Raw genomic sequence first — 24,927 nt, 5'->3', positions numbered from 1 at the left:
ATATATATATATATATATATATATATATATATAGTGGAAAATGTTAATGTAATTCTAGATATGTTTGTGTGTGTTATTAATATTTTATGTATTATATTTGATAAGTATTATTTGGTGTCGAATTTTTCTTCTAAATAACGTGTCATTACGCTAGACTGATTTTAATTTGGAATCTACTAAATCAATTCCAGCAGAAATTATTTTGTTTTTTTTTTTAAAAAAAATCATTCATATAAGATTAGATTGGATTAGATTAGCTGTTTGTAGACAAAACGTTTAAATGAATATTTTATTTTAATAACAAAACGTTTAAATGAATAAAATATTTTATAAAATATGAATATCAAACACCTGTAATGGATAAGACAACAGCAGCAACTAATGCTTGTCGGGCTTGCGTGTTGCACTAATTAATGTGCCCAACTCCCCAATATCTTTTACTCGCACGTTTTTATTTTTGTGGACAGGATAAAACGGCGCCGTCATACGGGTGGAAAACATTTTGACCTTATCCAGCAATCTGGCCAAATCGCATCTTCCCCTAACAAAATATACATTTTGGTTTATCAAAAATAGATGATATATTATTTATAAATATTTTTAATGGGATCGACTTTTCCACAGGAAGCAATGACGTAATGAACGATATAGAAATGTCAAGATAATGAGAAGACGATATAAAAAGATACATTATGACATCAGATTATAAGCGAGAAGATAAAAAGGAAATCTCAAATCAACCGTCAAGTTTATAAATGATCAAATTATGATCCAACTATTAGTAGTTCAACACATAATGGAGAAATTTGAGCTCTTATATTATTTTAAGATTGAGATTTGGATGATTGGATCTAACTCCACTCCAAAAATTAGCTCAAAAAAATTGTCAAAATCTATATACAACTCTTAAAAAATTTTATCCAACCAGTGTTGTACGACTAACATGATTTACACCTTGAAAAGATAATGATTTATACATTGATACTACAAAAAAATGGATGGATTAGCGACGGTTTTAATGTAACCGTCGCAACATTCGCGACGGTTTTTCTCAAACTGTCGTTATACAGCGACGGTTTTCAGGAAACCGTCGTCCAAAAAAATAAGCGACTGCTTCCTAGACACCGTCGCTTTTTTAGCTACGGTTTAATAAACAACGTCGCTATTTTAGCTACGGTTTACTAAAAACCGTCGCCTTGTTAGCCACGGTTCATTAAACCGTCGTAATATATTGCGACAAATTTAATAAACCGGACCAAGCGACGGGTTATTAAAAGCCGTCGCTTTTTTAACCACGGTTTAATAGACACCGTCGCTTTTTTAGTCACGATTTACTAAAAACCGTTGCCTTTTTAGCCACAGTTTTTTAAACCGTCGTAATCTAGTACGACGAGTTTCAATAAACCGTCGCTACTCAAAACAAGCGACGGTTTATAAAAACCCGTCGCCCCTATGTGCGACGGTATAATACAACATGTCGCAATATACGACGACAATTAAATATAAACCGTCTCAATATAGCGATGGTTTTGTATAAACCGTCGCCGATCTGGATCGGCGACGGTAATGTTCTAACCGTCACCGATTTAGATCGGCGACGGTTTTGGGTAAAGCCGTCGCTATTGGCGACAGTGTAATCTTAGACCGTCACTGTAATTCTTTAAATATCGAGGTTCGTGAATATTTTTTCTTACGTGATTTTCACAACTCTATAAATTTCTCAAAGTTTCGGTTTTTTATTTTGTAATAACTATTTCGTATTTATTTTGTAGATTTGTTACTCGGTTCGATTTTCCAGGGTTACGTGAAAGCAGACATATCTTCGCGCAACATCAGGTTTAAATGGTTTTTTTTACAGAAAATTTAATACATGATTTTAATTTTTACGTATTAATTTATTTGTATAAATTTAATACATTAATTTTTCTTAAATTTAGTATCTTCGCGATCCATTAGGTGGGACTTTCATTACATACCGTCGCTATTTCAAGCGGCGATTTTTTTAAAAAACCGTGGCTAAAGTTAGCGACGGTTTTACTTATACCGTCGCTTCATATAGCGACAGATTTGTTTAACCGTCGCTTATTATAGCGACGGGTTCAAACAACCGTTGCTTATTTTAGCGACGGTATAAGTATAAACCGTCGCTTAATATAGCGACGGTAAACGTATAAATGTTGCTATATTTTGGCGACGGCACTGTACAACCGTCGCTATAGAGCGACGGTCTTCTTCATAAAAACCGTCGTTATGAAGCGACAGGAGATGAAAACCGTCTCTTTCAGAAAGCGACGCCAGGTTCTGTTATGGACGGCCAAACCGTCGTTACAACCGTCGCTAATTTTTCGGTTTATGTAATCGAACATCAAACAAGAATCAAAAGTAACAGTGAATAAACAACGTCGACCCAATATGCCACTACTCATGAAAGTACGAACATCGGAATCAAATGACAAACACCAGTGTGTATTAATCTTAATTAATGCTTGTCATTCGGTATAGTCTGTCATGCTAAAAAATAGCATATTTGCCCCCCAACATCAATTTTTTATTGCATATTTCTATTCGTATTAATGATTGCAATATCTAAAATCAATTATTTTTCTCAACTAACTATCATATATATGATAATCAACGTTTAATTTATGTATCCAACATTTTTAAATGTAAAATATCATAATTACATCATATGTTCAAAAAATAAAAATAAACCAATTATTAGAAAAATAAAAATATATTACGCATAAACAACACATAATTACCATATATATTATATTATACGCAAGAATCGTATATGCGTCGATACCAGTGGTTAATAATAAATTCGCAACAACATAATATATCATAAATTAAATGAATTAGTGGGGGAAAAAGGATGTGGATTTAAAATCCATCACCTTTCTCTTCAGAAGCACTATGAGTGGGAGAGTCCTGCTCTTTCGTCTTCATAAAGACGAGGTCTGAGCGTCTGACACCTCTTTGCTCGTTTTCCATTTCCGGAAAAGTAATCTTTGTTCCATCTTTCCACCCAGACTCGATCGCAATGGTGAGAATTTCCTCCACAGTGGTTGGTCTCCTGCAAATGGAAAATTGGTCGAACAGGCCTTAGCAAAATTATTTTGTGTACGAAATAAATTGAATTTTGCTATAAAAAAATAAAGATAATTGCATACATTATCTTTGTGAAATCTCAGAATTTTTAAAAACCATATATGGAAAATTTGAGCTATTAACTTAATTATCACAGTTTCAAATCTTGAGAACACACACAAATGACAAATCATAATAAGCTCTCATTTAGTCAAATTAAATCACGCAATATCGAAATTATCCCCTCTTAAATTAGACAATTAAGTCGAACAGCTTCGTTATTCAATGCTATAATACAGAAATTTTATTTATAGACTATAGTGTTCAGCTCGATCGATAGTTTCAAGTCGAGAAAAAAGATTTTTTTTTTTCAAAGCGAAGAAGACAATGGCTTCTCTATACTAGTATTTCAGGGCATTTTAAACATTTGCTCTAGTTAAAAACATACACTTACCATAGTGTGTTGGGTATAGAACGTACGAGCAAAGTTGTGTGTGTGTTTGTTGTTTGTGTATAAGAGACATGATACATACATATGTCTGTGTATGTATAATATAAATGAAGAAAAAGTGGAAAAAAAAACAAATTTAATAAGTTTTGTATGTGATATTCAACGGGAAAATAATCATTTCGGTGAACTTAGAAAATTTGGAATTTAATTAGTTGTCAACTAGTAAAATTAGAGTAATTGATGTCATAAATAAGGAAAATTTTTATTAAGATATTTGAATTGGGTCTATAAAAAAATTGTTTGAAGTTTTTAATATTTTAGATATGTGAATGAGTTTTTTTTTTTTTTTTTTTTTTTTTTTTTTTTTTTTTTTTTAATGTGACAAAGAGTAGAGAAGATGAGAAAGTTTGGAATGATATTGAAGGGATGCATGCCCTATGACTATGTTGCTTTGTATTATATAAATAAATAAATAAATAAATAAAAATAAGATTTTTAAATGCGTTTCTACAAATTCTCGCCGCTGTCATTTGAAGAGCCCCAAAAACAAGACAAGCTAAAGATAAGATTCGCGATCGCTAAAACAAGCACTGAAATCATATCCTACAATGGAAATCCAATTGAGACACCGCCACCCACCACCCAACCACCTCCGCCGTCCGTTATCCGCCGCCGTCGCACCGCGCTCAGCTTCTCTAACAGTCAATTCCGTCTTAGGCGGGAGAGCCCAGGAGCTCATCCAATCAGGCGCTGTCAGCCCCATAGCGCCAAAGGACGCATCCTCGGCCATTGAATCTCACGGCTACGCACTGCTCGACGTAAGGCCGCAGTGGGAGTGGGAGAGGGCCCGTGTCTCAGGCTCCCTGCACGTGCCACTCTTCGTGGAGGACAAGGATAACAGCCCTCTCACGTTGTTGAAGAAATGGGTGCATTTCGGGTACATCGGGCTGTGGACTGGGCAGTATTTCACGATGATGAATCCGGAATTCGTTGAGCAGGTGGAGGAAATTGTTCCTGACAAGGATGGCAAGATTCTTGTGGCTTGTGGAGAGGGATTGAGGTAATGAAATTATGTATAATTTGGGATGATGCATGGCATTTTAGCTTCAATTTTTTAGATAATTTTTTGAAAATGTGTTGGGTTTTTGAATCAATATGTTATTTTTTTAAAATACTACTTTTATACTTTAGCTCTCACATACAAATTTAATGAACGATGGGTTATTTACGGAAATTGTTATTTGGGATGAATTGATAGAATGTTTTTAATTAACATTTTAGTAACCGTTTCTAAGCTGCTTAAAGAGTACATAAAAAATTACGAGTATGTCTTTTGGGTCTCACGAATCTTTATCTGTGAGACGGATCAACCTTACTGATATTCACAATAAAAAGTTATTCTTAGTATAAAAAGTAATATTTTTTCATGGATAACTCAAATAAGATATCTGTCTCACAAAATACGACTTGTGAGACTGTCTCACACAAGTTTTTACCAAAAATTATCGAGTAGAATTTTTTTATAGTGTTTTTTAAATATCAAGATGCGTTTTGTGCTATAAACTATTTTTAATATCAGTAGTTTTAAGCTCGGTTGACTTATCTGATCTGAATATTTTAACAACTTATATTTAAAATAACTTATGAACCAGCTAATAAAATATTGGGATATTTTAAGGTCTTTAAAATAAATTTAAAGAAACAGTCTCGAAATATCTTGGCCTTCAGAAGAACCTATATTTTTCATCAGAAAAAAATAAAGTCCAATGATGAAAATAGTAGACTTGCATACGCATGCAATTTAACTCCATTCTCTCTGGATGGATGAACAAGTAAATTTTGTAGGTCTGCGTTGGCCGCTTCAAAACTACACGAAAAAGGATACAAGAACTTGGGGTGGTTGTCTGGAGGTTTCAACCGCGCGACGGACATCGACTTCCGAAAAGTCGAAGGAACTGAGAAGCTGCAATATGCCACCATTGGGGGTGCATCCTATATCTTCCTCAAGCTGCTTACTGCATTGCAATCTGTGGGAAATGTGGAGAACAAATGAGTCAAATTCTTAATGATTTGCGTCAATTTTAGCCATTTTTTTATGATTTCTTGAATTCATTCTCCTGGAAACCACCGTAACAGACTGTTATAAAAATAGCTCCATCTTTTTGGTAGGTTGATCATGATTTTAAGAAGATCTATTGTTACGTCTACAATTGATGCATGGTGGAATCAAATTCGAACTTTACATTTGGTACGACTTTTGTTCCAATCAAGTTATGATTCGAAAGGATTTGAATAATTTTTTAAAAAAATTAACAGTGAAATAAATAATAATACGACTCGTGAGGTAATCATTTAATAACTTATACCATTCCATGAACTATTTTCAGTATCAACTGTTTAGTGAAAAAAAAAAGGAAGTAATGATATGATTAAATTAAATTTATATAAATTAAGTAGCTTAAATCATATAAATTGAGTTATTTATGTAACTTTACAATTCCGATTATGATTTTGATTTGTTATACCTAAGTTAGAAATTAAAAATAAGTATTTATTAATATTAGAACTTGTACCTAACTCAACCCCAAAAGCTAGATGGAGGATTGCCTAAGTCCATACATGCAACTTTCAAGAATTTTATCTAATTGATGTGGGACAACTAACACACCCCCTCACGCCGATGAATGTACATCTGGAGCGTGAAGTTTATAAATGACCAAATTATGGAAAGAACGAGTGTCCTATGGGTAATCTAACACATAACATAAGCCTTAATATCATGTTAAGATTGGAATTTGGACCTAACTCAACTACAAAAACCAACTCAAGAGGAGAGGATTGCCAAAGTCCATATATGCGACTATCAGAGATTTTATCTAATCGATGTGTGACAACTACCAGTACTCGTTGAATTTTATACTGTAACAGCTAAAAATGCACAAACCCACACAGTCCACGGACAAATTGAAACCATCAAACAGTTTAGGCCAAATTGAATTTATAACTCTTGTCAAATATGGAAAGGTATAGGTTGGATAATGTCTAGGGTACACCAAGAAATTTCTTTGCATTCTTTGCATTGTCTCTCTTTATTTTCTTTTAAATACTACTGTTAATTGGAGTAATTTTTATTACTTTTAGGTCTCCGGGGAACTGCAGCATTTGCATTTTTCATTACTATCTATTTTATAAAAGGATCATTCTATGCTACACCAAATGTGTTTCACCTTATATATTTTAATATAAAAAGATCAATTAATCATCTGAATTCAAATCAAAATATCGTGAACTTCACAAGAAGATCAATTATATTGATCATCTGAACCGAATGAAGTGCGCTTAATAATTATTTTTTTCCTTCTACAGTCATAGCTTCTGAATTCGTTTATGTGTTGTGGTTTGGCTTTCTTATTATTATTATTTTTTTAATATCTGGTAAAACTAATTCTGGGCTTATTCAGTTTTCCACAATTCCTCTAGATCCTTCATTTGCTAATCTATTAGTGTCTAATCCACCTCAGTTTCGATTAGGTTTACAGAGTCTCCAATGTCCCATAATCCATCAAATATATGGGCCAAAAATGCATCACTTGTCCTAAATACATAGCAAGTTGCCGCTGAAGGAAGCTAGAAAAATGAATTTGTACTCCATTGAATTGAGGGATGATAATTATTTTGTGAGATGGAGATGCAAATCATGATTTTTGGTTTACATGCTGAATTATAACAAAGTGAAGGATACTAAGAATACCTTCCACATATGTTATATCCAGATAAAACGCAAAGACAACAATCATCGATCTCTATTATGAGCACGGTCGTCGGAAAATTATGAACAAGACTTTATCTTTGTGGGGACCCGGACGCTAATCAAGTTCTTAATCGTCATTGAGACTAATTAATCAATTATAAAACATGGTCTAAATTTTTTTTAAAATACAAAGCGGAAACGTAATGTAATTTAATCAAATTACATATTAAACATGAACGTACAAATCTTGTGTTATCTACAAGAGTTCAACTAGGTCCAACTACATATCAGTGCTGAATCCTACGTTGCTTCGAAGCCCGGATCTCCACGCTATCTAATCTTCTCTCATCCTCTTCTTGACCCTGATCCAGCCCCACCTGTTGTCATGCACACATACAAAACAAGACAACAGCCGGATAACTCCGGTGAGATATAAATATCCCAGTATAAACAATGTAAACATGCAATCATATAAAAGCATATACGAAAGCATATAAGCATTATCCATAACATGTCTCAAATCAGAAACATAAATCAATATCAAACATTTAATAATCATGAATGGTATAAATAATGTAAATCAACATGTCATATCAGACTCAACTCAACCGACACGTCGTCTCAGACTCGACTCAACTGATGCGTTGTCTCAGACTCGACTCAACTCTATCCTAGGGATCCCGATGTCTGGGTATAGGTAATTATATCGAATCTCAGTCGATAGGAATGAATCAATCCCTAAACGGCATCGATATAATTAATATCTCCAATGTCTGGGCGAATCAGCCGCAGAATTGACGACTCAGTCAATAACCTGACGAATCAGCCAGTAATTAGGCGAATCAGCCAATAATCAGACAATCAGCCTGTAATTATGCGAATCAGCTTAGTTTTAGACGAATCAGTCCATAACCAGGCGAATCAGCCGGTGACTAGGCGAATCAGCCTATGACTCAACGACTCAGTAATCAATACATGCAATCAGTAGCTAAGCAAATCAATCAATGACTAGCGAGTCAGCAGTCATTACATGCAGTTACTATAAATCAATAGATTACATTTATCAATCTTATCATACATTAGCTATACATCAATAGACTCCAGTCATAAGTCTCACCAATTGCAAATATCAATACAATAAAGTAAAGTATGTGATTTAGGGAAACTCGAGTCGAACCACACTCGAGTTGTGCAACCCCAACTCAACATTAATTTATACCTTTCTTTCTGATATTCTGACTCGGTCGCAGTCTCGAACCCCAAGCCTGTCAATACTCAGTCTGACAATAACGATATCAAGGGTATAATATCAATACATCATTCAATCAATACGGGATATAATCAGAATTCAATCAAATTCTGTTTCAACAACATAACGTCATAGTCTCAATATACCCAGCATTATCTTCTCAGTCAGATATCAATTCTAACGTCTTATACTCGATAATCACTCAATCTTGATATCAATTCTTATTCAACTCAACTCTAAAAATCATAACAATTTCATATGGTATATGTTCCTCAGTCCGGTTTCAATTATACGATGTCTAACATGACAAGAACATCATATATGAATCATATCAGATTCTGACAATACCATAATTTCCAATCATATCAAAACGTAGCAAAACTTACGTCTAGTTGTAGCCTACGTTGATAGGAACTCAGTACCGCAATCGGATTCAAAATCGGACAGACGGATTTCTCACAAAAGGCGTAAGGATTTTCAACCCTTTTTCTGGAACCTTTTTCTCGATATTCTTTCCGTATGAATTCTTAAAATGAATTGCATGTATATATATATATATATATATATATATATATATATATATATCTCGCGCATGCAACAAGGCAAGTGGCACATCCTTCCTGCGACACGCCTCGCGCTCGAGCGGTAATAAATTTCCGCCCGGGCGCGAGCTCGGCGCTCGGGCGATCAAACGCTGCCGCCCGGGCACGGGGCGCTCTGTCTCCCTGCACTACTCGATGGCGCTCGGGCGGTCAAAAGCTACCGCCCGGGCGTCCAGCTTTCTGCCCGAAGCCTCTTTTATTGAACATTGGCGCTCGGGTGGTTAAAAACTACCGCTCGGGCGCCAATAGTTCTGTCCAATTCTGGTATAAGTCATATACTTGGCCCCGTTCGGTCTCGGCATAATGCATCTATAATCATATCAGTTCATCATCAATAAATTATCTCAGATTACGTTAATCATCTCAGATTACGGTAACCAAATCCTTGGGCATTACAATCTTATTATCCAATACATAGAAAATTGCATTTTCAAAAATAAATATATAGAAAATTGGATAAAAATTTGTTGAACTAAGTCGAGATTAAACTAATCAAATGAATTTTGGGAACAAAGGAGAGTGACAAGGGTGCAAAAAATTTCTATAGAGAAGGACAATTTTTAAAAATCTTCTGTAGTGGGTTGTTCTGTTTTATATAGAGGAATATGACTAAGGAGAAGAAAGAAAAAAAAGAAGAAAAGGTACTGCATTGATTTGTGTATCTTAGAAATGATTTGTGGGGGCTGATATATTATATTAGCAAAGGAACCAAATGTTCAGAAATGTGAAAAAAAAAACCATTTTTAATGTTAACTCATTTTTGGGATCATTATTATATTTAAATCACGCATTAACTGAGATTAATTTGTAGGTTACAAGCCTTGGGACATATTTTATGTTGCTTATTTTGAGGTTTTACAACTTACATATGCAACAATCACCAATCTCATGAAATCATATCTAATACAGACTTTATAGGACGAGGCTGGTTTTATCTTATGGTAAGATAAATACAGATGATCGGACAAGGGAACAGAGAATGGCTTAAATTATTAAATTTATGACATATATAAAAAATTATAGTATTAATTTTTCGATTGGAAAATTTATACAAGAATCATAATATTAATATTAATAAATTAAAAGAGCGATCTGATTTTACCAAAACTCGAGGATATTCTTTGTTTGGGTTCTTTTTCTGTATTTTTGGGGGAAGGAAAAAGAAAATATAACATGAGATGACTGTAATATTTGTACATTAGGCCGATGACTTCTCAAAAGGGTAAGTATGTACCTACTAACCCTGTCTCAGAATAGTAATCAAGAACAACCAAGTTAACCATGAAATACAGCTGGAAAACTACGAATTCAAAGATTAGATTTGATGCCATTTGTCCACTCTATTTTCCAACTAGAAATTGAATTAGAGAAGTTCCTAGTAGTTTTCCCATCAGAATCAACCTCATAATAAGGCGAATCCTCCGGAAATTCAGTTGGCATTGATAGCCAGTAGAGGCTCGGCTTCCATTCAGACTCTTTGAGTATCTTCAGTATCTCCCTCACGACGATTCTGCTCCCCTCGTTTGAAAAATGAATTCCATCTCTAGACAAGACACCAAGAACATTGTTAGTAAAAAAAGTATATAGTCATCCATGATAATTGCATTGTTTGGTACTTTGCAAGATGTCGAGTTATTGCATCTTGTATAGGAATGAGCTTTGTAGTGTAGTGTAGTCGTAGAGAGCAACATTTCATAACCGGGAAAAAAATGGAAGAAACATAATAATATAAACAATGAACTTACGTTAAGCAAGCTGTTGACCAATCATCTCTCTGCTGAATTGCTGCCCAAAGATTGATGACTTTGATGTTTAGTTCCTTGCCTAGTGCCACCAATGCTTCAGCATATGCATGGCAGGCTTCGTTTGTACGAGCTTGGTTATTCAATGATTTGCTGGTTTAGAGAAAAGGGTTAAGTAAAACACCAAACCTTCTAAGATGATATGTTCAAAACATGGAAATGGAATAAATCAAAGGAATTTGAGTAAAATTCACCCGAAAAATTTGTCGATCAGTTGTTCGTTCACGGGAGGAGAGGTAAGAAAAATCAACCGTGTCTTCTTCGAAAGACTCTGAAAACAAGAGTAATTAGCACACAAAGCATGATATTAATGTGCAGGAAATTGGGAACAAGCACGTTGCGGCGGCAGAGATTTTGAAATCATGCATGGATAAATTCAATTGCTCCTCCTAAATCCAAAGTATTTACATATTCACTGAAACAGCAAATTTTCACCAACTTAGGTTGTCCAAATCACTTTAGCTCATGATTAATGATAAGAACTTACTCCACAACTAAGTTTGAAATGATAATAATATAATAATAACAGAAGCATTCTCTTACCTTAATGTGATTAGCAATCTTTGTCATGTTTTCAACATATTCAAGAAGAGGAACATGAGTGCCTAAGCCGCTAGGATGAGGACGCATCGCATCATTACCACCAAAATATACAATAACGAGCGAAGGCTGGACAACTGCATCCTAAACACACAACGTAAATCACCAGAGAGCATGTTGCATTAGATTCAACCCAGACCTATGAGGCTCAGGAAGAGGAGGTGAAAATTGAATTTTTTAGAAAAAAATGCTTCGAGCCGAGGGTCTTTCACTGGATCTTCCCCGAGTTCAACGGTTGGAATCAGGGTAACCATGTATTCTTTTCTTTGAAACCAAACTGTATTCACTCCATTAACAAAATGAGGGTAGTTCAAAAGCGTTGTCAATAGTAAACTTCCTAAAATAATGAACCCGAATAATTTTCCGGCAGATACCTTGGGAAAAACTTGGTGCAACACTTCCAGAGCACGCCTTGAATTCCAACCCGAATATCCGCGTAGTATTATATCCGCCTATGATGATCCCAGAAAAAGAAGGTTATTAAGGGAAAACTCCTAAATTCAGAGGAGAAAAACAAGAAACCGAGGAGCACAAAGGCACATAATCTATTTCCTATTTCCTTCCTAAGCACCATAATAATTCCATTATATACCAATCAATGCATCTTCTTAGTCAGTATCATTTAAATAAGCTCCTATATATGATCAAGAATATGCGAAACGAGTTCATAACACTAGACCAAGATCATTCTTTTAATACATAGATTCGACTAAAATGCCATAAATCAATATAAAAATCGAGAGATTTCATCCTTTGTGATCCTAATAATGGAAATTGAGGCAAATTACATAAAATCCCCACATATCAACAAAATCTACTGCAACAAATCATACTAAAACCTGGGATTTCTACGCACCATCAATCTATCCATTCTTATCAAGGACACCATAAAGGAAAATCACAAACCGACCAACAATAAAGCTACAGCCAGTAAAGGGATCGAAAATTCTTGAATTTTAAAAAAATATTATTTTGATAACTATAGCAGCGGGTACCTTTCGACAATAGAGATCGGCGAGGATAGCACCCCAGCCCCCAACGTTATAGCTCTGCTGAACTATCGAGGACCCGAAAAGCACGAACTGCGGACGGCCCGGCCCGATCATGATTCTTCTCTTCTCACCTTCACTGTGGTCTGTGTATATGTTACTCGGTTTTTGACTGTTAGGTTGGTTTGGATATTTGGAAATTTGAATTTTTAATTTTTGATTATTTTAATTTAATAATTGATGTAACATTGAAAAATTTTGATACAGAAACATGAAATTTTTACGTGATATCGAATATGGTTGATCTGTCATTATGTCACGTGAACAGTTCGACCAAAATAGCAAAAAATTATAAATTAATGTAAGAAAACCGAATTTGATCACCAAAAATAGTCTAAAACCAAAATTGAACAAGTGAATGACCCAAATAATTCATTTTCCCAATTTTAAAATTCTGTTTGCTATAAAAATTGAGAATTGAGAACATGTATGAATACATCAATTTGAGCGAAAAATAATAAAAATATAATTTATAAAAATTAAAATGACTCTATTACAAAAATGTTATTTTAAAAAAATACAATTCATAGATGGGTGTTACAACTTACAATACATCAACAAATAATTGTTTCAGTTCATATTATAATTTAGAATGCGATTATATTCAAATAAAATACTCTCCAATATTATTGGATGCATTTTATGGAGTTACCATTGTGTATTGGGGATTCAGGACAAGATTATCTATGTAATCGAGAAATAAATACTCCAAAGAAATATTCTCATAGGATTCGGATACTTGAAGCTTATTAATCGAAATTAGGATGCATGGAAGGTCCTTAGGCTATTATTAGAAAGCTATCGAGAGAGGAAACGACATTTACACAAAGTGTTTATCGACCTAAAAAAGATATATGACCGAGTGTACGTCAAAAGAAATTATGTGGAAGATTTTAGAAATGAATTAGACACTTAGAAATGATATCGAAACATACAAAGGTGACCAATAGACTATAGAGAGTCCAGTAGGACTGGTAAAGGATGTGCACGTATTATATTTGTTATTATTATTTTTAATTTGATCAAATAATATTAAACAATAAGCACAAAATTATTTTCAATTTAGAAGAGTCGTTCGATTTAAAAGAAAAGTTTTGTTTAGATTTTTTTTCCTACGTAGAATATGGAGTGACTTAAAGGAGTTATAGAATTAAATATTTTGGTGTCCTCTAAAATAGCTACTTATCACACTTAATAATATAGTATAGATATGCGAGACCACGACTAATTCCCATAATAATAGACAAAGAAGTAGACCAAAAAATAATTGGATACAAACAATTAAATATAAACGAGGATATAATATGAGATAACACACAATTACAAATGTGGAATCATAATAACCGACCTCATTTGCTAAGATAAAGGCTTGTGTGTTATTGTTGACTACGAATTTATTAAAACAAAAAACGAAAAAATGAAGAGAAAATTTATTAGGATAAGTTTGAAGCAACATGAAATCATAAGCGTAAGCTAATATCAAGCTATTTTGGACCTTTGAGCTAGAGTTTGTTCACAGGAAACTTCGAGGAAACCTCCCTTGTTTGTTTTCATATTAAATTTTCTGTTCCGTGCCACTCTAATTATGATATCCGTGACCTGTAATTGTTGTGTCCCCATGCATGTGGTGTGTGTGACAGTTGTATATATTAGTTGCCACGTGTTACATGTTTGTATCATATTAAGATATCTAACGCGTAAAAAAAATATCACCCAATTTTATAAGAATTCAATAATTTTCATCGATTAAAATATTATAATTTTGAGATTGATTTTTAAACAATCTGAAATTATTTTCCCCACAAACTCTGAATTGGTTAATTTTTTCAAGAGTAGGTCTCTTGTGAGACGGTCTTACGAATTTTTATCTGTGAGACGAGTCAATCCTACTGATATTCATAATAAAAAGTAATACTCTTTGCATAAAAAGTTATATTTTTTCATGGATGACCCAAATAAGAAATCAATCTCACAAAATACGATCCATAAAATCGTCTAACACAAATTTTTGTCTCTCTTCAATCATAGCCGACAAGAGGTCTCACAATTTTTTGCAAGTATATATGATGATAATTGGTGCCGAGATATTCACAGGTGGTTAAGATTTGTTTGGTTGTCTATCGAAGGAAACTTCCTAGAAAATCCCTCGCAACATGGGCAAACTAAGGTCGTTCCTTCACGAGAAAAATCAAGTGGTTTTGAATGATTATTTTATCAAAAACACTTGATATTTCATATAATTAATGTTCATAGCCTCAAACATTTTTGTGATGGATGCTGAAATGGACGTGAATGAGCACAATTTTTTTCAATTGTCCCAAATATATAGTTTAGTTTTTATATTTTGTAGTATTTTTTAATTTTTTTAATTAATATAAACTTATTTATAACTAAGTTTTGGAAAATTGCGCAACTATTTTTCAAGGAAATAAATAAAGGTTTTTTTTGTTTTGTTAAATTCACTTTTTTAATGATATTCTTTATTTTTTATGAAAAACAAACAAGTTTGTATATCTGAGACTAGTAAAAATATTATAATGAACTTAAAATTATTCAAACACGAGATTTGATTGAGGAATAATTATTTCAATATAATAATATTTATACAAAAATATTTTATGTTTAATTTATGGTTTATATTATAAATTTAATATATTTCAATTCCATGCCTCATATTTTATTTTTCTCAAGAATCCTTCCTACTCGTGTGTGTATATATATATATATATATATATAGTTTTGATATGCTGCATACCTATCATGCACACTTATATGAGTACGGATGAGGTGTCATTCACCCATTGAATGCACAATTTTTTTTTATTTCATCACATCTAATGGATGAATGACACCTTATCAGTATTCACATAAATATGCACGATAAATGTTGATCGAGTTTTGATATGCTTGAAAAATAACCTGTATTATCTAATGGTGTTCAGACAAAGATACACGCAATCCTATATTACGGTATCCAACGCCGCCTGAACTGGCCAAAAATAGAAATCAATTTTTGGGACAGTTGTTAGGATGTTTTGAAAATGATAAAGAAAATGTATCTCGAAATTTCCAGGAAGTTTCATGGCCGTACATGTACTTGAGCGATGAAAACTTTTTTTCGAAAAAAGAAAACTGTACTTTTTGTTTCTGTTCATAATATAAAATAAATCATTTATTTCTCCAATAATAAATAAATAAATAAATATTATTTAGGTTAAAATATATTTTTAATTGGAAAACAAAAATAGGTAAATATTTGGGCAAAAAAACTCCTATTAATTAAATCTAGTTGACTCGGTCTCACAAAAATATATATGATATTACATAAAAGACCTACTCGTATTTGAAAGCAATAATCTAGGCAAGTTCTTATCATTTAGATGATTTAATTGACATAAGTAAAATCAATCAAGAGCACGTCTAACGTTGGGTCCAATAATTAAACAATTAGTACTAAAACCAATAGTTTATCATATATATCCGATTACTATGAATTGTATGTTGGTGTAAGTTTGAGTACTAAACTTTACGTCTTTGTGGAGATTGATTGAAACATTATTTAAATTTGAAATTTTCCCAGCTATGAGTAGCAATAATATTTTCTATTAATTTTATAGTGTTCTATAAAAGAAGGGAAAAAAACCAAGAAAGAATTGAACCTACACAACTTGATATTTAGAAAATAAAAATTATATCTGATTATCTGCTAGGATATATATTACTTGAACTAAATTTTTAACACTTTATTAATATATATAAGTATCAAAACAGACAATGAGACTAAAAGTTAGTTACTCTAACAATATGTTTGGATGTTTAAAGTTTTGGATTTGGGAGTAGAATTGGATTTGGAATTGGATTTGAAAATTCATGGATTTCGAATTTCATGTTGTGTTTGGTTGGAAATTTAAAAATTCTATTTAGAATTCATTTTTTTGTTTGAAAAAAAAGGTCTGAATTTAGAAATTTAAATTTTATTAAAATAACTTAATTATCTTTGACATAAATCAATATTTAAAACATATTATTCACCTTATTAAAAAACTGAAAAATTAAAATTAATTTTATCATATATTTCTCTACATCATTCAATTATATATTTGTGTTATATAAACTACATAAACTCTTATATAATAATTAACTACTGTTAATGTACACAAAATATATGAAACATAACATATAAATATTCAGACTTAAATTATATGAAATAAATTATTTTAAAATTAAGCATTCAATCACGTCCTAATTTTATATATAGAAAAACAAATTATTATTATTGGAAAAATAATTATTCCATATTAAAGACGGCTATAAGAATATATCGAATAAAATATACAAAATAAAAAATAAATAAATTTGTCATTGTTTCCAACCATGACATATAAAGATGAGATCAGAATCATGATAATTGAAATTTTTTGTGATGGATATATTTTTTTATGTTTATTCAAATCCAAATTCCATAAAATATGATCAGAAAATTAATTTATACACAGTAAAATCAAGTCAAATCTAAAGTTTTTCTCATCATTTACGTAACATACGTGCATGTCGGCATTGGTAATTTGGTCTGAGGCGAAATACATCACATTCAAACCAGATTACCGACCATATACCATGCATGCATCCGCTATATATGGTCAATACATTCAGCTCACATAATATATATATATATATCAGTTAGCATCTTAATTAATATGAAAGGTATATACAAACCTATCATAATGTTATTTGATCACTATTCCTAACAATTATTCGTTCTAAAATAACATCATCCGTACGAAAGTACTGTATAATAATCAATCACATCAAAAAGTCAAAAATAATATATTTATGTTTCATGTAAATACATAGCTGCTATCTTTTTTTTTTTTAAAAAATAATAACAATAAAAAAAAATACATTGCTACTAGCTAGGCATCTATATAATTTCGAATTCTTTTAAAGTATAGGCAAGCTTTTCATTATAAAAATTATGTACAAAGTTTTTGGGTTTTTAAAATAAATATTACAATTTTTAAAATCATTTAATATAACAAAATTTTGTTCTTTTTAAAATTTATAATAAAGCTGAGTTTCAAACCCAAACTCCTCTTTAACATGAGAGAGAATGCGAAGTTTGATACCACGTCTCCTTTTTAATATGAGAGAAAATGTGAGTTCTCATTAGGGATGACAATTTTTTTTTTTTAATCCATTGGAAGATTTGATACCTCACTTAGGTGGAGGAAGGTAATAAGATATTTTTTGGACATGATTAAATAATCGAGTATGTTGATTTTTGGTGGAGGCAGTTATGGTATAACCATAAACATATCCACTATAATACATACATATATATGTATGTGTAAATATATTTTATACATATATATTTATTAATTCTATTATACTTTTGTTGAATTATTGTAGTTGGATAAAATGAAGAAAATTATTAATATATAGTTGATGTTATTTTTGTAGGATAATAGTGTTGAATTGTTAGTATATTGTAGTTGAATCGTACAGTAGCTTAAATGTCTTTCAGTGCGGGTAATTGTTGTTGTAATCAACGCTTGGGCCAAAGCCCTCATGAGATCACATGTATCATTACTTACAGGATTATCCCACTCCTGATAATTGTTTATCAAGTTTTTCTCAGCATTTGAACTCAGCATCTCATGTCAAATACATAAGTTCTGTTTAGTGTAACTCTCGTGCTCGACTTGAGGTAATTTTGATATAGGTGACCTCTTGAGAAGTTTTCTCAGGCTGCTTGTGATTGCACACATAAGCACGTTGGAAAGATCAACGTTAGTACAGTGTGAACAATTGTCGAAATTAGGATGTTACAAAATGGTATTAGAGAGGACCTCTCTTGGTACGGTGTGGTTCAGAGGCGAACCAAGTGAAATCCGGTATGCATGTGACGCCTGATTCCGAAGAGGACAAGCAGTGATCGCAGATGCCAAAAGATTTTACGAACAAGGAACATTTTCTGACATGCTTCTAGGCAAAGAAAAACGTGAACCGATCCAACACCGTAATATGAGCGATTCCAAAAATTGTGCATGTATGAGATTGTAAATTTAAGTTGATGATGACTTAAAAATTTGATAGGTAAAACTCATACTACCAACAATATGCATATTTTTTTGGGAGCTAAAAACTTCAAAGTTAAGCATGTTTGACTTGTGGTAATTCTGAGATATATAATTGATCCCTTATGAAGTATTTCAGGATGTGTATGAGTGATGACATAAACACACTGAAAATACCCATGTTTGTATAACGTGGACAATCGATATAAGCACGCTGAAAAGACTCATGTTTAATATAGTGTATACAATTGTTGAATCTAAAACGTTGCAAAATATTACTTACTCTCAAATATAAAAAGATATGTTTTTTATACAATGTAGACAATCGTCAAATCCGAGACGATGTAAAGTGAACTTGCCACATTCATGGTTCTATATTGTGTACGGTGGTTTAGATAGTTTGGAGGAGGTCATTACAAAATTATGTAGAAATAGCGAAGGATTCCCTGGATACTTGTGTCACACAACATAATTAGCGACATATTAAATGCATTTGAGAATATAAACTAATAATTCACTCTTTAAAGGTAATATCGTAAAAATATTTTCTAAATTTGTCTATTTTCTGTTTTTGGTCATGTGCCTTAGAATTTTTTTTTTTTTTTGGTTTTTTTTTGCCGAAACATTAGCATAATATCGAAAAATATTGATATAACGTTAAAAAATATTGACGTATCCATGACACCTCAACCCTCGGTCAAAAAAAAAAAAAAAAAAACCAAAAGCCCACACACAATTTTAACCCAACTCTAAATACTTTATAACCAAAATACAAAATAGAAAAACTTAGATAAAATCCATCGATCCACATCCAAGCTAACAGAAATCCCTATTGGCCATATGCATGCCTTGCCAAAATAACGAAATTTCGCGGAAACAACAGCACTGGCCGATACTGGTTGTATAAGGTTGTATAAGTTGAGACCGAGAGATTATCTCGAACATCGAAAACCACAAAGTGTTCAGAATTCTTCAGGGCAGTTTTATCCATTTAGTCACCCCTTTCCCGTTGCAGCTGTTACATATCGCAACATTGCTGATTAATTAAACACAAGAAAAAAGAGAAAAATTTGAGAGATGGCGGAAGCATGGGCCATGGAGAACGGGAACATCAAGGGGCTGAGCAAGGATATGAGACATGGCCGCACAGCGCACAACATGTCCTCGTCTTCCCTGCGCAAGAAATCCGATCTTTCTCTTGTTAACAGAGTAAGGGTCGGATTTCTGCGAAGCTTTCTGGCAAACCTGCAGGAGGTCGTGCTGGGAACCAAGCTCTCCGTGCTGTTTCTGGCCATCCCTTTCGCCATTGTTGCGCATTATTGTCATTTTGGGAATGTGAGTATAACACCATTGTTAATATTTTCATGTGATTTATTTGTACTTGGATTGAGTTTTGTAATGGGTGGCGGAATAAAAAAATTCAATGTGAGAAATGGGATTTGGACAACGTCAAAGTTAAAAATAGTATTTTTAATTTCATCCTTGTCGACAAATAAAATGTTATTTGGTTCAGAACCCTATGTTTTTAAAAACTTTACCATAATATTATATGTTTTTATATGTAAGTTAACTTTGAGTGATTAATACTCGTAATATACACAATATTTAGATTGATTATTAAAGAAGGTGGACTAATTGTCTCAATTATTTTCTACTCAGCCATGGGTATTTGCTTTAAGCTTACTCGGAATTACTCCCCTTGCCGAACGAGTTAGTTTTCTCACAGAGTAAGACCACATATATACCGAATCCATATATCTATATCTATACACACACATACATATACGTACACATTATATAGATATATATGTACATTTGTGTATATGTTATGATCGAGGATTTACTAATCAGCATCCTATCATTCACTCCATAATGCAGGCAAATCGCTTTCTATACAGGGCCAACAGGTGACTTACTTCATCTTAGTTAACCAACTCTATGCAAATAATATATATATATATATATTTCAACCAATTACTGTGTGTGAGAAAAGTACGATCAATTACACTTTATGTAATAATTTTTGGTGTTTGCAGTTGGAGGACTCTTGAACGCGACATGTGGAAATGCAACAGAGATGATAATAGCCATACTTGCGCTAATCAACCACAAAGTTTCTGTGGTTAAATACTCTCTATTGGGATCTATTCTTTCTAATCTTCTTCTGGTTCTTGGCTCCTCTCTCTTCTGTGGTGGCATTGCCAACATTTCGGTACAACAAAAATTCGATCGAGTAAGAAAATAAAAGGCATATATGTATGAACTTCTCGACGAATGATCAATTGATCTAATCCATTTATATTAACTTATTTTTATTGCAAAACTACAGAGACAGGCAGATGTCAACTCATTGCTTTTGTTCCTGGGATTATTGTGCCATGTACTGCCTATGATGTTCAAATTTGCTGGAAAATCTGTGGAACAAACAGCGGTTGGGGCACTCCAATTGTCTAGGGCAAGCTGCATTATCATGCTCATTGCATACATTGCATATCTAATCTTCCAGTTATGGACTCATCGACAATTATTCGAAGCTCAAGAGGCAAGTCCCATGCAAGATTTTTGGCACATTATTGATCTCGGATGACAATTACTTGTTACCCTAGGTTCAATTAAATAAATTTTTTAAAAATGAAATAATAATGAAAAACGGTTGTTTTCAGGACGACAATGTTTACGATGACGATGTATCAGAAGAAACCGCAGTTATAGGGTTTTGGAGTGGATTTATTTGGTTAGTTTTCATGACCGGAATCATAGCTGTTCTGTCCGAATACGTTGTTGCCACAATCGAAGTAAGTACACAAAGTTAAATGCTAATGTTAAATAGTTCAACATACTTTTAATTTGATTCGTGTTCAAAATTATGTTCGAAGTTAAGAAAATAAAAAATTTGTTCATATTTTGTAAATATACATAGGATGCATCGAATTCTTGGGGGTTATCCGTCAACTTCATCAGTGTGATTTTACTACCAATTGTGGGAAATGCGGCAGAACATGCCGGGGCTATCATTTTTGCATTCAAGAACAAATTGGTGAGTTTTATTAACTATTTAAATACCTCAAAAACAATTGATCTTTAATGATTCATTTTCTAAAATATTCCGGATGCTTCTGCGCAATTTTGGAATGTTCTAGAAATATGAATCACCATTTAACAATATTTAGTTTTTGGTGAAACATTACAGTGAAATTTATTTAACTTATATCTGATGCAGGATATATCCTTAGGCGTGGCACTAGGTTCAGCAACTCAAATTGCCATGTTCGTGGTACAGTTATTTATACATCATTCTCAAAATTCTTTAAAACAATTTTTCGAATTACGGAACAATCATTATATATATTTTAACTACGAATAATTTTAAATGTTTAGGTCCCATTAAGTGTAATTGTTTCGTGGATCATGGGTAACAACATGAGTCTTGACTTCCATATCCTGGAAACAAGTTCTCTTGCCATTTCAATTCTGGTCACAGCATTCACTTTACAAGTAAGTTGATTCGACGGTGAAATATAGTCCAAGAACTCAAAATTTTTTATGTTCTATCAAAATTATCCGATTGATTTTAAAGAAAAATTACATTTTTGCTTCTATATGTTTACCTTTTACGATTTTGGTCCTTTATGTCAACACATTTCGATTTCAGTCCGCTATCTTTTTTTTTTTTGTTGTTTGCCATTTTAGTCCTTTTTCCCGATTTGGTGTTGATATAGTGCCAACATGGTACTGATCCCATGAAAAAAGATTAAAATTATCGAAAATTGAAAGATACATGATTAAGAACCAAAATCGCAAAGAGATAAATATTTGTTAAAATGATTATAAACGGAGGCAACATGCATGAATAAGTTATTGATTCAATTGCATTTTTATTTTTAAACCCTATAAAAAAACTTGCAATTTTGCAATGTAATGACGCTATTTTTTTTAACTTTTACAGGATGGAACATCACACTACATGAAGGGTTTGGTTCTTCTGCTGTGCTATGTTGTTATTGCCGCATGCTTCTTCGTGGTCAAAACGCCATTTATCAGTAAGAATTTAATTATCCTAACACCAAATAATTAGGGGAAATAACCGAATTCGTCCAACAAATTGGACAATTTTGAATTTTGAGTCTCTAAGTGGTTCTTGCCATATATTAGTTTTGTGTTTTGTTTTTGTTTTTATTGCCCTTTTTTCCCAAAGTATCGACGTGACACTAGAAATTTTCACGGAATGTCACCAGATACTGTTGACGCATTTAGCAACATGACAATACTCCGACAAAATTAAATAGTACTAACAAACAAAGTGACCATAATAAGATCCAAGTTTTATAAGTTAAAATGTCGAAAACAAATGGACATATTTTCCCAAATATTTATTACATTCATATGTTCACCATAGATTTTTGTTTGACCATTAATCTCATGACTTAATATTTTTGCTTCTTAAATTTGTTCACTTGCAGATGATGGAAGTGCTTCAAACATAGGGCTAATGAACACCTCCCAGGGTCAGGAAATCATGAGAATCTGAATGGATTTTCAAGCGAACGAAGGGAGATTCAGCAGAATATATCGGATCGACGACACGTTCATTACTTCATGCGCTCGGATGGAGTCGGATTCGAGAAGTCGAGGATCAGTGAGATTCATTATTATTAATCATTTGATCGAGATCCCCGGTTCTCAAATTCGTGGATGAACGTAGCTAAATTAATGTTGGAGTGATTCTGTTTATGAATAAGGGTTTCCGGAGTGGCTTCTTGCTACGGAGTAATACCAGTTTGACAGCCAAGTTGGGGGTTGTCCTTTTATTCTTTTTCCTTTACTTATTGGGTTATTTTCCTATGATGTTTATATGTGTATTGTTTGATAAGCTAAAGTGGTAATTCGGGAGATATTTGGTATTATATTTCATATCATTTCATCTGGATTAACATGCTATGCGAAATTATTTAACGTGTCTCGCGTTAGATTCTTAGAATTGCTGGAAAATCTGATAATGGAGAAATATAGGAAACCGAACCGTCGCGGCAAATAATAAACTCCAGATATATATCACCCAAAAAAATTTAGATCGAGGCGTGCTGAAGCATTATAGTCAATAATATTTAATTTTCTCTTGATGTAACAGGATTAACGGTCAAACAGTACTGCTTAGAATACAATGGATCTCGTTTTCGACGCGAGTTACACGGTTTGACACAAAGCTACCTTTGGTATTTCTTTAAATTTAAAAGAATTTTTTTTAATTAGACAGTTAAAAAATTCTGAACCGTTCATGTAGGTTGAGCACCTCTTTCAAGAAGTAATATATAGAATAGCAAGAACATTTAAATAAGTTTGATTTTCCATTGGATCTTAAACCCCACTTTTCTAAGATGTTTTCCTTCTTTATGTAATTGAACATTAATTGCAACGATTCGATATGATTCCTTGGACATGTCACGTATTATGTCACTACAGCAAGTGAATATATATATATATATATATATATATATATATATATATATATATATGCATGTAAATTTGAGAAGTTGGCTTCATAGACCAAATGCAAAAGCCATATAATAAAGATATCAACACTATAGCATTTGAAAAATAGATTGCCCTGCGCCTGACTCAAAATAAGACAAAATTTTCTGAAAACTAAATTATGTGTATATCATGTCTAACAGGAATAACATATATATTTCTTTTGATTATTTATAACAAATCAAAAATTGGATTACTGAAGTTTTTAAGAATAGCTTACTTTATGAATGTACAAAAATATTTGGTATCTAGGCTCTCTCACGTGTGCATGTGCAAGAGGTGCAAATCAAGAGCCTGATGATTTTTGCACTGGAAAAAGCTTGACTTGTATGTAAGTGTACGACCGCGACGTGTGTGCGTTGAATGTCATGTCTATCAAGACAAAATTGCCCCTAAGGTTCACTTGGATTATTTTGCTATTTCATGAATTTTTATTTCGAAAATTCACTCCATAAGTTTTTGTTTCAGAAAAGCAATGTAAAGTTAATTTTGAGATTAGAAAGATTCTCAATCTTAGAGTACGAGAAATCATGAAATTTAATGTCATATGGCCCAATCTCATTAGTTAATTGAATTTTTTTAGCATGTATGAAGAAGAAAAAGAAACACAGTTGGTTAAAGCTACTACATATCAGTGATGTTACATGAAGTTTTGAAGTAATAAAAGAGTAGTTGGTCAATATTGTGGCTTTGTGCGATGACTATAAACAATTTAAATTTTCTCTTT

At 32.6% G+C, this 24,927-nt stretch overlaps 3 protein-coding genes across 3 annotated transcripts; 2 read left to right on the top strand and 1 right to left on the bottom strand.

Moving 5' to 3' along the window:
- The first annotated feature begins 4,050 nt into the window (after window positions 1–4,050).
- On the top strand, window positions 4,051–5,792 carry LOC140828208 (rhodanese-like domain-containing protein 10). Its single transcript, XM_073191190.1, has 2 exons — window positions 4,051–4,601; window positions 5,387–5,792. Exons 1-2 carry the CDS (start codon window positions 4,150–4,152, stop codon window positions 5,592–5,594), a joined length of 660 nt encoding a protein of 219 aa, XP_073047291.1. The 5' UTR covers window positions 4,051–4,149; the 3' UTR covers window positions 5,595–5,792.
- A 4,530-nt stretch (window positions 5,793–10,322) lies between these two features.
- Window positions 10,323–12,727, bottom strand: LOC140826224 (GDSL esterase/lipase WDL1-like). Its single transcript, XM_073188418.1, has 6 exons — window positions 12,541–12,727; window positions 11,920–11,997; window positions 11,489–11,629; window positions 11,140–11,216; window positions 10,889–11,038; window positions 10,323–10,686 (listed from the first exon to the last, which is right to left on the bottom strand). Exons 1-6 carry the CDS (start codon window positions 12,649–12,651, stop codon window positions 10,452–10,454), a joined length of 792 nt encoding a protein of 263 aa, XP_073044519.1. The 5' UTR covers window positions 12,652–12,727; the 3' UTR covers window positions 10,323–10,451.
- Window positions 12,728–19,605: 6,878 nt separating this feature from the next.
- LOC140826222 (vacuolar cation/proton exchanger 3) lies at window positions 19,606–23,563 on the top strand. Its single transcript, XM_073188416.1, has 11 exons — window positions 19,606–20,006; window positions 20,331–20,398; window positions 20,550–20,578; window positions 20,708–20,904; window positions 21,001–21,213; window positions 21,335–21,466; window positions 21,592–21,708; window positions 21,892–21,945; window positions 22,050–22,166; window positions 22,618–22,711; window positions 23,132–23,563. Exons 1-11 carry the CDS (start codon window positions 19,749–19,751, stop codon window positions 23,197–23,199), a joined length of 1,347 nt encoding a protein of 448 aa, XP_073044517.1. The 5' UTR covers window positions 19,606–19,748; the 3' UTR covers window positions 23,200–23,563.
- Window positions 23,564–24,927: the final 1,364 nt, after the last annotated feature.

Source organism: Primulina eburnea, chromosome 3 (assembly GCF_022965805.1).
Source record: "Primulina eburnea isolate SZY01 chromosome 3, ASM2296580v1, whole genome shotgun sequence".
Lineage (NCBI taxonomy): Eukaryota > Viridiplantae > Streptophyta > Magnoliopsida > Lamiales > Gesneriaceae > Primulina > Primulina eburnea.
This window is presented reverse-complemented; position numbering and strand designations above follow the sequence as displayed.